Source organism: Macrobrachium nipponense, chromosome 7, assembly GCF_015104395.2.
Source record: "Macrobrachium nipponense isolate FS-2020 chromosome 7, ASM1510439v2, whole genome shotgun sequence".
NCBI lineage: Eukaryota > Metazoa > Arthropoda > Malacostraca > Decapoda > Palaemonidae > Macrobrachium > Macrobrachium nipponense.
The window spans coordinates 80,552,213-80,566,584 of NC_061109.1; the positions used below are offsets into that span (position 1 = coordinate 80,552,213).

General features: G+C 46.4%; 1 protein-coding gene across 1 annotated transcript in view; it reads right to left on the reverse strand.

Moving 5' to 3' along the window:
• LOC135217235 (angiogenic factor with G patch and FHA domains 1-like) overlaps positions 1-14,372 on the reverse strand; it is an 89,407-nt gene that overhangs the window by 31,742 nt on the left and 43,293 nt on the right. The window contains 2 exon segments of the mRNA XM_064252959.1: positions 1,469-1,606; positions 2,821-3,294. Coding sequence (XP_064109029.1) covers positions 1,469-1,606; positions 2,821-3,294 — 612 coding nt within the window.

Sequence of the window (14,372 nt, forward strand, 5' to 3'; positions counted from 1 at the left end):
AACCAGCGGCATCCTCTGCACAGGAGGCAGGTCTAGAGGAGAGCTCTTAGGACGCCGGTAGTCCGGGGCTGTAGCAGGAGTGGCAAACTCAGGTGGCGGCGTCACAGCAGGCATCAAAACCTCCGGCAGCGGTGCCTGCACAGCGGCTGTCGGGGTCACCGTGGCTACGTGCTGAGTGAACACCAAGTGCGGCGGAGCAGCGTAGCCCAGAGTGGACACCATCGTGGTAGTCATGATGGTCGGCCCGTGTGTTACCGGCATGGGCCCTCTCGCCAGGTGACTCAGCAGCCCCTGGACCATCTGTGTCCCTTGCAGCCCCAGCGAGTACCAGGCCCGTCCGAGATTGTCCCCCGTGGCAAGCAAGTCTGAGGAAGGAAAAGTCGGGTGAGTTAGTGGGGGGCTTCTCCCCTTGCCACGGGGGGGGGGGGGGGACAGTTCCACCCCGGGTACAACTGGATGTTGGGTATCTCCCCCCCCCCCCCCCCACCCCCCCCCCCCCCCCCCCTTACACGCTCGACTGATCAAGAGAGGAGAAGGAGTGAGAAACCTCCCCCGAAGGGGAAGGAGCCATACGAGGGAGCTGAGATGGAGAGAGAAAAGAGGAAGACGTGTCCGTGACCAAGGGCGTAGCCGGAAAACCCTCCAACGACTCCTTGGTCGGCTTGCGCGGCTTCTTCCTCCCCCCATAGCGCTCCCACTGCTCCTCCGACCAAAAAATACAAGTATCACATGTCTCGCCCTCTACACTGAGTACAAAAATCATGAGGATCAACCTCTACAGATGATCGGAAGGCCCCACACTTACGGCCCTCCACACCAGGGCACAATCTGCGGCTGAGGGGGGGGCGAGGGGGTCTCTCCGGCTCTCGTGGTTCCACATCCATAACAATAAAGCACTGTATGAATAAAAAAACACACACGTACTTACTTATATCCTTTGCACTAGCACACAGTAAAAGGAAAAGCAAAAAAGTCTTCACGCAGTGAAGCAAACCAAGCATACGACAGAAGCGGGCAGAGAGACGAGCAGCACGTCCATCCACTAGCACGGCCGAAAGCAAAGTGACTCCTCTCCTCGCAGTCGAGCTGACCGCCAACTGCCGGACAAGTAGTTAACTACCGAACCCCCTTGTTCGAAGCTTACGACCGGTTCAGCTGCCGCTAAGTACCTTCCTATTGTTAAAGGACCGAGGGTTTGTATACGTATCGGAACAACTATATAAGAACTGACAGAACATTTGAATAACAGCATCTACTTTAGCACTGAAAGGTCATAAATTTGCTATATGTTAATAGTTCTCCATGCAAGAGTCAAATTCTCTGTACAATGGGAGCTACCAAAAAGGGTAGCCAGCAGAGAGAATGTAAATTAAATTGCAACTGCATACTGAGGACTACATACAGTATTTCACAGCAAACGTTAAAGCAATCTTATACAACTAGAGAATCCTGTATCACATAGTTTTACATTTTCTAGCTTGTCTGAACTGCAATTTCCGGCTGACCCTCCTTCCACAGGAACTTGAGAATGAAACTGGTATGACTGCGTGTTATGGTCATAGAAGAAATACGTTCCCGTCTTAGGGTCATAGTATAACCCATTCTCCTGTAATAACAAAAATATTAGTGATACAAAGTAAAATATGTAAAGTTTTATATCATTTGTGTTCAATAAGTAGAAATTTATTTTACTCCAATCCTTTTGTTTTCAACACTCTTAGCAATATGTACTGGTTACAATACTCTTAATAACTAATATGTACTCTCTTTTTTGTTCAAAAACAATGTACAAATATCTCAACTTGGAGAATAGCAGCAAAACACTGGGTCATGTTTATTCATCAATGGGTTACACGAAAGCCATCTGGCTTAATATATGTTAAATGAGGTACTCCTTTTTTTTTTTTTTTTTTGCTCTCCTTCTTTCTGATATCTAAGAGAAAAAATGTCTAGAGATGAGAGACACAAAGAGAGCTCAAATTAATATACGTAAACCGTCCTAACGACAAGACCCTGATCTGAGGGCTTAGGAGAGGGAATGAAGGAAAAGCTTGACTCCAATATGTTCCAGTTAGTAATTCTGTGTGGGTTCTATAGACTGGAATCTTGCAATGGAAAGCAATATGCTGACAACAAGCAATTCACTGCTGTCATCAAGAGGGATGCTAGGAGAGTTTCCCATACTCCTCACATCTATTGGCAAACCTCAAGTGTTCAGTACTCTAGTGGTATACCTTACGTCTCTCCAGATGACATCTTACACAATCTTCTTCTTGGCAAGAATTTTCATTCAATATTCATTGATCAAATGACTGTGATCATTCTGAAAACAGGATAGAATCCCTCACTTTATGAGGGAGCCTCATCATCACCATCACCGACATTTTCCATCAGATTACATCTCACTGTGTTTTCCACTTTCTTTTCACTTGAGCACTTAGTACCTAAATTCCCATCTGGGATAGATCATCACTTATACCATTTTTCCATGATTTTCTGACCTTCCTGAAGGTCTGTCATTTTCAACTCATTAAAATCTCTTTGTTTCCTTACTGTCCTCTCAATACGTATTCGGTTTCAAAGTTCAGAGCATTATCGAGATGTGTTCTTTCTCTCCCTCTTCTATATTTGCTCTTATAAGCAAGCAACAGGCAATGAAAATCTGTACCACTATACTTAGGAAGTTCCTGGTCCAAATATCCAAAACTGTCTTATACAATTTACAACTGCTTGTTCAGATGGGATTATCATACACAATGCATGCATAGAATACGTAGATATAAAATACAAAACACAAAAGGCATTTCCTTGTGTACTTACAGCATTATAGTAATAACCACTTGTTTGGTCATAATAAAGACCTAGTTCTTCATGGAATACGTATCCACTCTGAACCACTACTTTAGAAGCAGCAGCTTCTACCTGATCTGATATTGACTTGCCCTCCTTGGGACGCCAACCGCTATCACCCATTTTTTCATCTTCGCTCGAATCCTGCGACTCCTCCATGCTCTGTTCTTGAACATCGGGAAGGTCAATTCCATGCGCTTCAAAAGCCATGGCCACCAAGGCTCTGATTTTATCTTTACCATCGTCACCTTTCTTTTCCGTTTTACTTTTCTCAAGATTTGCATCATCTCTTTCTTTTTCAGAAGAGTAACGATATTTATCATGGTTCACGTCAGTGTCTTTTTCACTTTTAACTTTCCTTTCACCACTGTCACCTGATTTTATCTGTTCTTCACAACCGTCAAATTTTGACTTCTCGTTGTACTTTTCCTCCTGAGCTCCAGCCTGAAAAGACGGCAATACCAATGACATGCACAGTTCAGAATACAAAGGGCTTTTCGTATATCAATAACTATAGTACTGTCAGTGTATGTAAGAACATTTGTTAGGGATATGATGGATATGACAAATGTTTTAAGAACTCTTTACAAACAAATCATTAAATGCTTGAGGCAAGACACCATTCAATAGCAAATTTTAATCATAAAAACCATAAAATGTAAACAATATTTACTAGCTTACAAAGTAAACAGCCAATTTCTTTAAGCGCTGGTAAAATTTACTTTTATAATGTCAAACTGCACTCGAGTCAACATTGCCATGAATAAAACTAAGACACTTTTGTTTATATCCTCATGCAACTGATATCTGGAAGTTGAAAGTGAACTACCTAAATCGTCATTTAAATCTTTCAATCATATGGGAGAGAGAGAGAGAGAGAGAGAGAGAGAGAGAAAGAGAGAAAGTTAAGTATATCTTAGTTTAACCAGACCACTGAGCTAATTATCAGTTCTCCTAGGGCTGGCCCAAAGAATTAGACATTTTTATGTGGATAGGAACCAATTGGTCATCTAGCAACGGGACCTAAAGGTTATTGTGGGATCCAAACCACATTATATCGAGAAATGAATTTCTAATCACCAGAAATAAATTCCTCTGATTCATCTGAGGAACTAGAGAGAGAGAGAGAGAGAGAGAGAGAGAGAGAGAGACGAGAGGAGAGAGAGAGAAGAAGTAGAGAGACGAGGAGAGAAGAGAGAGAGAGAGAGAGAGAGAGAATAACAATTTGTCGAAAATTGTATTTTTCCTAACTATACAAACCATCGGTCCTTTAACAATAGGAATGTAACTTGTGGCAGCTGGAACTGGTCGTAAGCTTCGAACAAGGGAGTTCAGTAGTTAACTGCTTGTCCGACAGTCAGCGCACCGCGCGACTGGGAGGTGAAGATTCACTTTGCTTTAGGCCCAGGAAAACACAGAGTGAGGGGCGGCATGAGGTGGGACTATGTGTAAAGGACCTCAGGTTTGTATAGTTAGGAAAAATGATATTGTTATGATACAATAAAGTTTGTTCATACTTACCTGGCAGATATATATATAGCTGTATTTCTCCGAAGTCCGACAGAATTTTAAAACTCCCGGCACACGCAGTGGTCGGCCAGGTGGTTAGTACCCATTCCCGCCGCTGGGAGGCGGGTGTCAGGAACCATTCCCATTTTCTATCCAGATTTTCTATTCCCACTGTCTCCTGAGGGGAGGTGGGTGGGTACTTTGATTATATATATCTGCCAGGTAAGTATGAACAAACTTTATTGTATCTTAACAATATCACTTTGTTCATGAAACTTACCCAGCAGATATATATATAGCTGAATCCCACCTTTGGAGGTAGGGAGAGACAGAAAAGGAGTTTTGGAAACATATTACATGCAGATGAATAACATCTTGGTTCCTTACCTGTTAGCATAGCTGACTTCGTGATTACTGTCAACCAAGTCTGCTACTGCTTTACTAGAGTCTCCAGCAAGGTAGTGACCTAAATAGCTGGTGAGTTCTAGATGATCTGTCAACGGGAGCGTGACCACAATGTGACTAGACCATTTTGACCATACTATGAGGGCAACGAAGTAAAAATTCACCACCTGACCAGCCTAACAATTTTCACTTAGGCTAAAGGAAAGGAAGTCCGGCTCAGGCGGATGACCTTACAACCATAAATCAATCCATAAAAACTCACCTACCCATTTCCTACAGGGTAGGATGAGTTGCTACTTCCAGCCCCCAACAAAGTGTCCTGCTGCGACGTATGGTCCAAGCGCATAGCAGTTCTCGTATGTTGTCTTCACATCCCGCAGGTAGTGTGAAGCGAACACCGAGTTGCTGCGCCAAAAGGTGGCACTCAGAATGTCATTGAGTGCCATGTTCTTTTGGAAAGCTACTGAGGTAGATATAGCCCTCACTTCATGGGCATTCACTTTCAACAGCTTAACATCACTGTCTTTGCAAGATGAATGCGCCTGTCTAATGGTGTCCCTCAAGAAGAATGCCAGAGCATTCTTCGACATCGGTAAATCTGGTCTCCTGACCAAACACCATAAGTTGTTAGAAGGACCTCGACATTCCTTCGTTCTTCGCAAATAAATCTTGAGAGCCCTGACAGGGCACAAGACTCTCTCTGGTTCTTGTCCAATGACTTCTGCCATACCCTTAATCTCAAAACTTTTGGGCCAAGGGTTAGACGGATTTTTCATTTTTCGCTAGAAACATGATATTGTTATAATACAATGAAGTTTCATACATACTTACCTGGCAGATATATACATAGCTAAGACTCCGTCGTCCCCGACAGAAATTCAAATTTTCGTGGCACACGCTGCAGGTAGGTCAGGTGATCTACCGTCCTGCCCTGGGTCGGCAGGATTAGGAACCATTCCCGTTTTCTATTCATATTTTTTTTTTCTCTTCCACCTGTCTCTGCGGGGAGGCTGGGTGGGCCATTAATCGTATATATCTGGTCTGCCAGGTAAGTATGTATGAAACTTTATTGTATTATAAAAATATCATTTTCATACAATCAACTTACCTGACAGATATATACATAGCTGATTGACACCCTTTGGTGGAGGGTAAGAGACAGCTAACATGGAATAGACAGGTAAACAACATATGTTGTAGGTATAAATAAACCTTGGTTCCTATCTGATAGGTGGTAGACTTCGTGGCTGTTGCCCAGTAGTCTGCATCACCTCAAGACTTTAGCGAGATATGTGATCTATGGCTAAGAAGTTCTTGTGGGTCTGCCGATGGGATATTGAACCCGCGTTACTCGGCAGAGCCTGAAAGGACTTTGTCAATGGGTACTGGACCACTTCTATGACAATACACCTTATGAAGGAGCGCAACACCGATCCCGATCACCTGATCCTAACACGAGGGTTCGCGCTCAAATTGGAAAGAGTTATCCCCACACTCCTTTCAAAAACCCCAATAATTTCACTAAGTTAAAAAACTTTAACTCAAAGTTAAGGATCAGTGTCGGCTCCTTATCCCAGTATCGTATCCGCAGAAACGTATAAACCAAAAGAGAAGGATCTCTTGTAGGTTAACTTGACATCCTTTGTGTAATGAGAAGTCAACACAGAGTTGTCTTATATGACATATTGTTATGTAAAGAACAAGAATTTGCAAAAGCGCGCACTTTCTGTGCTTTTAATTCTCAGCTGTTTGAAGGAATCAAGTCACTTATGAAGTGCTTAGGAGATCTCCATGTTTCAAGAAGACCAGGGCTTTCTTGAAATGGATCTCTCCCGACTGAAGCCTGAAGCCTGGCAGGGAACCTCGCGCCTGGCTGGTGCTTCGCTCTTGGTTGGCGCCTAGCGCTTGTCTGGTACCTTTCGCTTGACTGGCGCCTCGCTCTGGTTGACGCCTCGTGTCTTAGCTGGAGATTCGCGCCTAGAGCCTGGCTTGGGGCCTGGCTGGCGTCTCGCGCCAGGTTGGCGCTTTGTGCCTGCCTGGCGCTCGCGCCTTGCGCCTGCCTTGGAGCCTTCGACGCCTGGCTGGCATCTCACGCGGTTGGGAAGTGGCGCCTTGCGCCTGCCTGGAGCTTCGCGGCGGCTGGTACCTCGCGCCTGCCCTGGCGCCTCGCTCCTGCCTGGCGCCTCGCGCCTGCCTGGCGCCTCGCGCCTGCCTGGCGCCTCGCGCCTGGTTGGCTCCTCCCCACTTGCCGGAGCTTCGAGCTTGGTAGAGTCTCGAGGATGTCTGGCAATGTCCACATCGGACACTCTTTATCTGTCCTATATGTTCGCATCTACGGCATCTGTGTCAGGTTGTAGGCCCGGTCTTTCTCCTCATCAGACAATGACAGTGTTCTTGGGGCTGTCTGCAGGTTTCTTCTTCCTTGCTGACTGCGTCAGAAGGTCTTGAGTCGCCTTCTCAGTTAATGAACGAGAAATGTCCTTCACTAACTGAGAAGGGAACAAAAAGTCAGACAAAGGCGAGTACAGAAGCGCTGCCCTCTGAGCGTGGGAGACCGCTTTGGTTAAAAATGATATTGTTATGATACAATAAGTTTCATACATACTTACCTGGCATATATACATAGCTAAGACTCCGTCGTCCCCGACAGAAATTCAAATTTCGCGCCACTCGCTACAGGTAGGTCAGGTGATCTACCGGCCTGCCCTGGGTGGCAGGACTAGGAACCATTCCCGTTTTCTATCATATTTTTTCTCTTCCACCTGTCTCCTTGCGGGGAGGTTAGGTGGGCCCTAATCGTATATCTGCCAGGTAAGTATGTATGAAACTTTATTGTATCATAACAATATCATTTTCATACAATAAACTTACCTGTCAGATATATACATAGCTGATTGGCACCCTTCGGTGGAGGGTAAGAGACAGCTACTTCTGGAATAGACCGGTCTAAACAACATATGTTGTAGGTATAAATAAAACCTTGGTTCCTACCTGATAGGTGGTAGACTTTGTGGCTGTAGCCCAGGAGTCTGCATCACCTCAAGAAACTTTAGCGAGATATGTGATCTATGGCCAAGAGTTCTTGTGGGTCTGCCGAAGGGGTCTTATCCACTTACTCGGCAGAGCCTGAAAGGACTTTGTCAATGGGTGCTGATCCACTTATATGACAACACGCCTTATGAAGGAGCACGCAACCAATCCCGACCACCTGATCCTAACCACCATGTTAGTATTAAAAATTGCTCCGAGTTATCCCCAAACTCTTCACAACAACCATAACTCTAAACCAAATTGCACATGCACACATTAATTTTCCCCAAAAAAAATTATGATACTCATCTAATAAAAGATATCACAAGAGTTCCTTACTGAACGAAAGTGACTGGCCGCCTGTGCGGCACCTGCACCTGCTCAGCAGAAAGTCTAGAACATATCTATTAGACTTATGTATTATTTAAGGATTGGTGTTAGCTCCTGTACCCAGGATTGTGCCCGCCGACACGAAAGGACCTAAAGAAAAACATTTTTCGTAGGTCACACGAACGTCCTTCAAATAGTGAGAAGCAAACACTGAATTACACCTCCAATATGTCGCTTCCAAGATATTCTTTAGTGACATATTTCTCTGAAAAGAGAGAGACGTAGCTACTGCTCTCACTTCATGAGCTCTTACTCTCAGGAGTTTGAAAGAGTCATCCGTGCAAGCCTTATGAGCGTCAGTAATGACGTTCCTGACAAAAAAGGCTAAAGCATTCTTGGACATAGGTCTTGATGGATCCTTCACCGAGCACCAGAGACCTTGTCTAGAACCTCCCAACTGTTTCTTTCTCTGCATGTAAAACTTCAAAGCCCTTACTGGGCAAAGAGACCTCTCCGTTTCCCTGCCGACGAGACCCGATAAGCCTTTAACTTCGAAGTTTCTCGGCTAGGGATTCGAAGGATTTTCATTCTTCGCCAAAAATAAATCTTTGAACGAACAGATGGCTGAATCTAGTTTGAAACCCACTTTATCACTAAGGGCGTGCAGCTCACTAACTCTTTTAGCCGTCGCCAGTGACAAAAGAAATAAACATTTTCTCGTTAGGTCACGAAACGAGGCCAAATGCAGAGGTTCAAATCTTGCCGAGGACAAGAACTTCAGGACCACGTCGAGATTCCAGTTAGGGGGAGATGTAATCTTAGACTTCATGGTCTCAAAAGATCTAATCAGATCATGTAGATCTCTATCATTTCCCAGATCTAGGCCTCTATTCCTAAAGACGGCCGAAAGCATACTCCTATAGCCCTTTATAGTGGCTACGGAGAGACGAGATTCCTCTCTCAAATATAACAGAAAATCAGCGATTTCTGTTACAGAGGTACTGGAGGAGGACAACTTCTTCAACTTGCACCACCTTCTAAAAACTTCCCACTTCGATTGGTAAACTCGGATAGTGGAAGTTCTCCGGGCTCTAGCAATCGAGCTTGCTGCCTTGCGAGAAAAGCCTCTCGCTCTGACAAGTCTTTCGATAGTCGAAAGGCAGTCAGAGCGAGAGCGGGGAGGTTTTGATGAAACCTCTCGAAGTGTGGTTGTCTGAGAAGATCCTTCTTTGTGGAGGGATCTGGGGAAGTCTACCATCCACTCCAGCACCTCCGTGAACCACTCTTGAGCTGGCCAAAGGGGGCTATCAGGGTCATTTTCGTCCCCTTTGATGTCACAAACTTCCTGAGCACTTGCACCAGAATCTTGAATGGGGGGAAATGCGTAAATGTCTACATGAGACCAATCTAGAAGGAAGGCGTCTACTGTTAGAGCTCTGGGGTCTTCTACTACTGAGCAAAAGACTTCCAGTCTTTTTGAGAGGAACGTGGCAAAGAGGTCGACATGAGGAGTCCCCCAAAGAGACCAGAGATTCCGACAAACTTCTGAGTGGAGGGTCCATTCGGTATGAAGGACCTGGTTCCTCCTGCTCAGCCTGTCTTGCTCTCATGTTTCCTTACTCCTTGAACAAACCTCGTCAAAAGAGAGATGTTCCTCTGTGATGTCCACAAAAGAAGGTCTCTTGCGAGCTCGTATAGGGCATACGAGTGTGTACCTCCTTGCTTTCGAATGTAGGCAAGGGCGGTTGTGTTGTCCGCATTCACTTGGACTATCTTGTCCTCACTAAAAGGTCCCCCCCCGTCGAAGCCTCTTTAGGGCCAGGTGTACGGCAAACAGCTCTTTGCAGTTTATGTGCCAGGACACTTGAAGAGCATTCCAGGTGCCTGACACCTCTCTCTTTCCCAAGTGCTCCCCAACCTTTTTCCGACGCGTCGTAAAACAATACAAGGTTCGGGTTCTGAGTTTCTAGGGAAGTACATTGTTTTCCTTCAGTGGGAGTAACCACCATTCTAAGTGGCGCTTCATCCAACTGGAATGGGAAAACTGTCCGAAAGAAGTCCTGTCTTCATGTTCCACGATCTTCTGAGGAAGAACTGAAGCGGACGGAGATGAAGTCTTCCTAGAGGAAAGAACTGTTCGAGCGAGGAAAGTGTCCCTAATAGGCTCAACCATTCCCTCGCCGAAGTACGTTCTTTCCCTAAGAAGAGAGAGACGTTCTCTAAGCCTCTCGTTAGTCTCTCTTGAGGAAGGAAATACTCGAAAACCCCGAGAATCCATCCGAATCCCCAGATAGACCAAGTTCTGGCTGGGGATCAGTTGGGACTTCTCGAGGTTCACGAGCAATCCTAAGGTCTTTACCAGGTTTAGTTGTCAAAGCAAGATCCTCCAAACACTGTTTCTCTGACTTTGCTCTGATGAGCCAGTCGTCCAGGTACAGAGAGATACTGATACCTTTCAGGTGAAGCCATCTCGCCACAGTTTTTCTAAAGGCTCGTGAAGACCTGAGGAGCCGTAGAAAGGCCGAAACACAAGGCTCTGAATTGGAAGATCCTTACCCCCGTCATGAAACGGAGGTACTTCTTCGACGAAGGATGAATCGGGACGTGAAAATAGGCATCCTGGAGATCCAGAGACACCATCCAATCCCCTTGGCGAAGAGCCGCAAGGAACTGATGCAGAAGTCTCAGGGAGGGAAACTTCTGTTTCTGAACAAACTTGTTCAGAGCGCTGACATCTAGAACTGGTCTCCAGCCCCCCGAGGCTTTCGCAACCAAGAAAAGACGATTGTAAAACCCTGGGGAGCTTTGATCCAGCACTAGCTCTATTGCTCTCTTGTCCCACATTTGATCCACCATTTGTTGAAGAGTATCTTTCAACACAGGGTCCTTGTAATTGGCGGACAATTCCCGCGGAGTTGACGTCAGGGAGATTGTCCAGGAAAGGAATGAGGTATCCTTTCTGTAGAAACAGACATTGACCAAGCGTCTGTATCGATGAGAGTCCAGGCTTACCGCAACTCCCGTAGCCTGGGGCACCTACTGGTGTTTGGAAGAACGTCACTTCACTTTCCCCTTTTAAAGGGACGGAAAGAAGCTCTACCTCTCTTCTCAGTCGCTTTCCTTTAGAGGGAGCTCTAGAGGGAGGACCTCCTCGAAAGGGCTGCAGAAGCGTAGTAACACCTTTCTTGTCTCCCACCATCATGGTCTCTTTTTCCTGGACGATTGAAGGAGAAGATCCTGTGTCGCTTTCTCCGTCAGCGAACGGGAAAATGTCCCTCACCAACTGCGAATGGGAACAGAAAGTCAGACCTGGGAGCGAATAACAAAGCTGCCCTTTGCGAGAAGCGAAAACTGCTTTCGTCAGAAAAGCGCTAAAAACAGATCTCTTCTTCAAGAGACCGGCTCCAAATAAAGAAGAGACTTCCCCTGAGCCGTCCTGTACCGCCTTGTCAATGCACGACAAGATCGCAAGGAGTACGTCAGGATCGAGTCCTTCCGAGGCATGGGCCTTCTTGGCCATCACCCCAAGGGACCAATCCAGGAAGTTGAAGACTTCCAAAATATGAAAAAGTCCCTTGAGGAGATGATCCAACTCCGAAAGACCCCAAGTTATTCTAGCCGTTATTGAAGGCTATGTCTCCTGGATGCGTCTACCAGACTGGAAAAGTCAGCTTCAGCCGAAGCTGGGAGAGTGAGCCCCATATTCTCCCCAGTCTGGTACCAAATACCTCTCTTGCCCGTAAGTCTAGCGGGAGGCATGCAGAACACCGTTCTAACTAACTCCTTTTTGGTTAGCATCCAGCTATCCAGAGACTGAAGAGCTCTCTTCATAGAAATCGTCGGCCTCATCTTCAGAAAAGCCGACGACTTTGGCGTCTTGGAGCATGAAAAAAGTGAGCAAGGAGAAGGAGGAGCGGCAGGGGTCAAGGCATCTCCGATTCTGAAGAAGGAGAGCTGTCAAAACTTTATAGTTAGACAGCCCTTCTCTGCCGTGAGTCTCGTCTTCTGAGTCCTCTTCCAAGATAGGATCAGAAGGAGAATTCAATTCTCGTTCTGGGTCTTCCTGCCCAATTACTCTCTCTGCGGGAGACAAACTCCTAATTGGAGAGGGGCTAAGAGCATGTACAGAGCCCCTATGAAACAAATCAGACGTCTCGCGCCTGGTTAGCTCCTCGCACTTGGCTGGCGCCTCGCGCCTGACTGGTGCCTCGCGCCTCTCTGAAACCTCGCGCCTGGCTGGCGCCTTGTGCCTTTCTGGCGCTATATCCTTGTATGGATGACGCTTGTCTGGTGCCTCGCGCCTGGCTGAATCCTCGCGCTGGCTGCATCCTCGCGCTTGGCTGACGCTGCTGGCTTGGCAGACGTATCACGTCTGGCCAAATCCTCGCGCCTATAAAGTTGCTCGCGCTTATCTGGCGCTTCAATCCTATAAGACGCTTCTCGTCTGGAAGAAAACTCGCGCTTGACTGGCGCCTCGCGCTTGTCTGGCGCCTCGCGCTTGTCTGGCGCTTCATATTCGTTGTATGAGTCTCTATCAGAAGAGATCTCACGCCTATAATACGCCAAAAACTTCACGTCCCACAGGAGCCTTCATTCCTGGAATCACGTCCCACAGAGCCTCACTCCTGGCGGGAGAAGGAAGACGAGACTTCTTGACAGGAAGCCTCACGTCTTTCCTACGAGGAGGATCCTTCGAAAGGACTCCTACCAAGGCGGATAACTGTTCTTGTACAGCCAAAACCAAAAAATCCTCTTGGAAGCTTCTCCGGCATTCTTCTTCAACGGGAGAGGGGAGAGGGAGACCTCGAAGGAGTTTTGTCCAAGCCAGGGGACGTCAAAACCCTCTTAGCTTTCTTGATCGAGGGAGGCGCTTCTTCCGAAAACCGTTCGGGGCTTGAATCCAACATAGGTTCTTTCCAGTGCCTTTTCAGGGGCCTGGAAAGGTCCGAATCCTTCCACCCTCGTTTAGGAGAGGGAGAGGCGGACGAAGAGAAGCACTCTCTGAGGACGCTTTTCCTATAGCGGTCCTGAGCAGTCTGTCTAACTACAGAGCCTGCTGAAGGGACGCCTGACCGGGGGGAATTCTCCACAACCTCCGTACGGCTTTCGACTTTTCTTCTCCTCTGGGCTTGGGAGCTTGAAAGAGGTCTAGGCCTGGGAGCGTCGCAGAGACGGTCAGACGCCCCCTCCACAACACTGGGGGCACTCACTTCACTAAAATAATCACTTTCACAATCCTTACTTTTCATGGCAGCCATTTTGGATTTCATCCTATGAAGTGTAGCTTTCAGATCAGCAATTTCCGAGGCCGAATCTGAATGTAAAGCCAGTGAGGGCCCTGATACAGAATTAGAATCAAATGCATGGTTTAAAGAAGAGTTAGAATCATTAAAAGGCTCAATAGGCCTTGTACTACCCGCACCCTTAGATGCAGCCCTTCTGACTCTATCCCTCTCTAACTTCTTCAAGTAAGAAGTTAGAGTCTTCCATTCCTCAACATTCAACCTCTCACATTCATGACAGGTGTTAGAAATAGAACAGTCAAAACCTCTACATTTGCGGCATACAGTGTGAGGATCAACCGAAGCCTTCGGTATCCTCACCTTGCAGCCTACATTCACACACACTCTCACACAACCACTTGAATCAGACATTCTTGAAGAAAAATCAAAAGCAAGTCCAAATCCAGTCCACAGTAGCGAATGCCAAAACAACGATCCAGGTACGTCACCAAAAAGTCCAAAAAAAAAGATGATCAATTGTCTAGAAAAGCGAATTCCAGTCAGGAGGTAGCAGCAACGATGTTGATACCACCAGCGACAGAAAAATATGATAGAAAGCAGGAATGGTTCCTAGTCCTGCCACCCAGGGCAGGCCGGTAGATCACCTGACCTACCTGTAGCGAGTGGCGCGAAATTTGAATTTCTGTCGGGGACGACGGAGTCTTAGCTATGTATATATCTGACAGGTAAGTTGATTGTATGAAAATGACAATTTGTCGAAAATTGCATTTTTCCTAACTATACAAACCTGAGGTCCTTTAACAATAGGAAGTAGCTAGCGGCAGCTGGAACGGTCGTAAGCTTCGAACAAGGGGAGAACGGTAGTTAACTGCTTGTCCGACACTGGGAGGTAAACAAATCACTTTTGCTTTTGGCCCATGCAAAATACGCAGAGTGAGGGGTGGCATGAGGAGGGACTATATGTAAAGGACCTCAGGTTTGTATAGTTAGGAAAAATGCAATTTT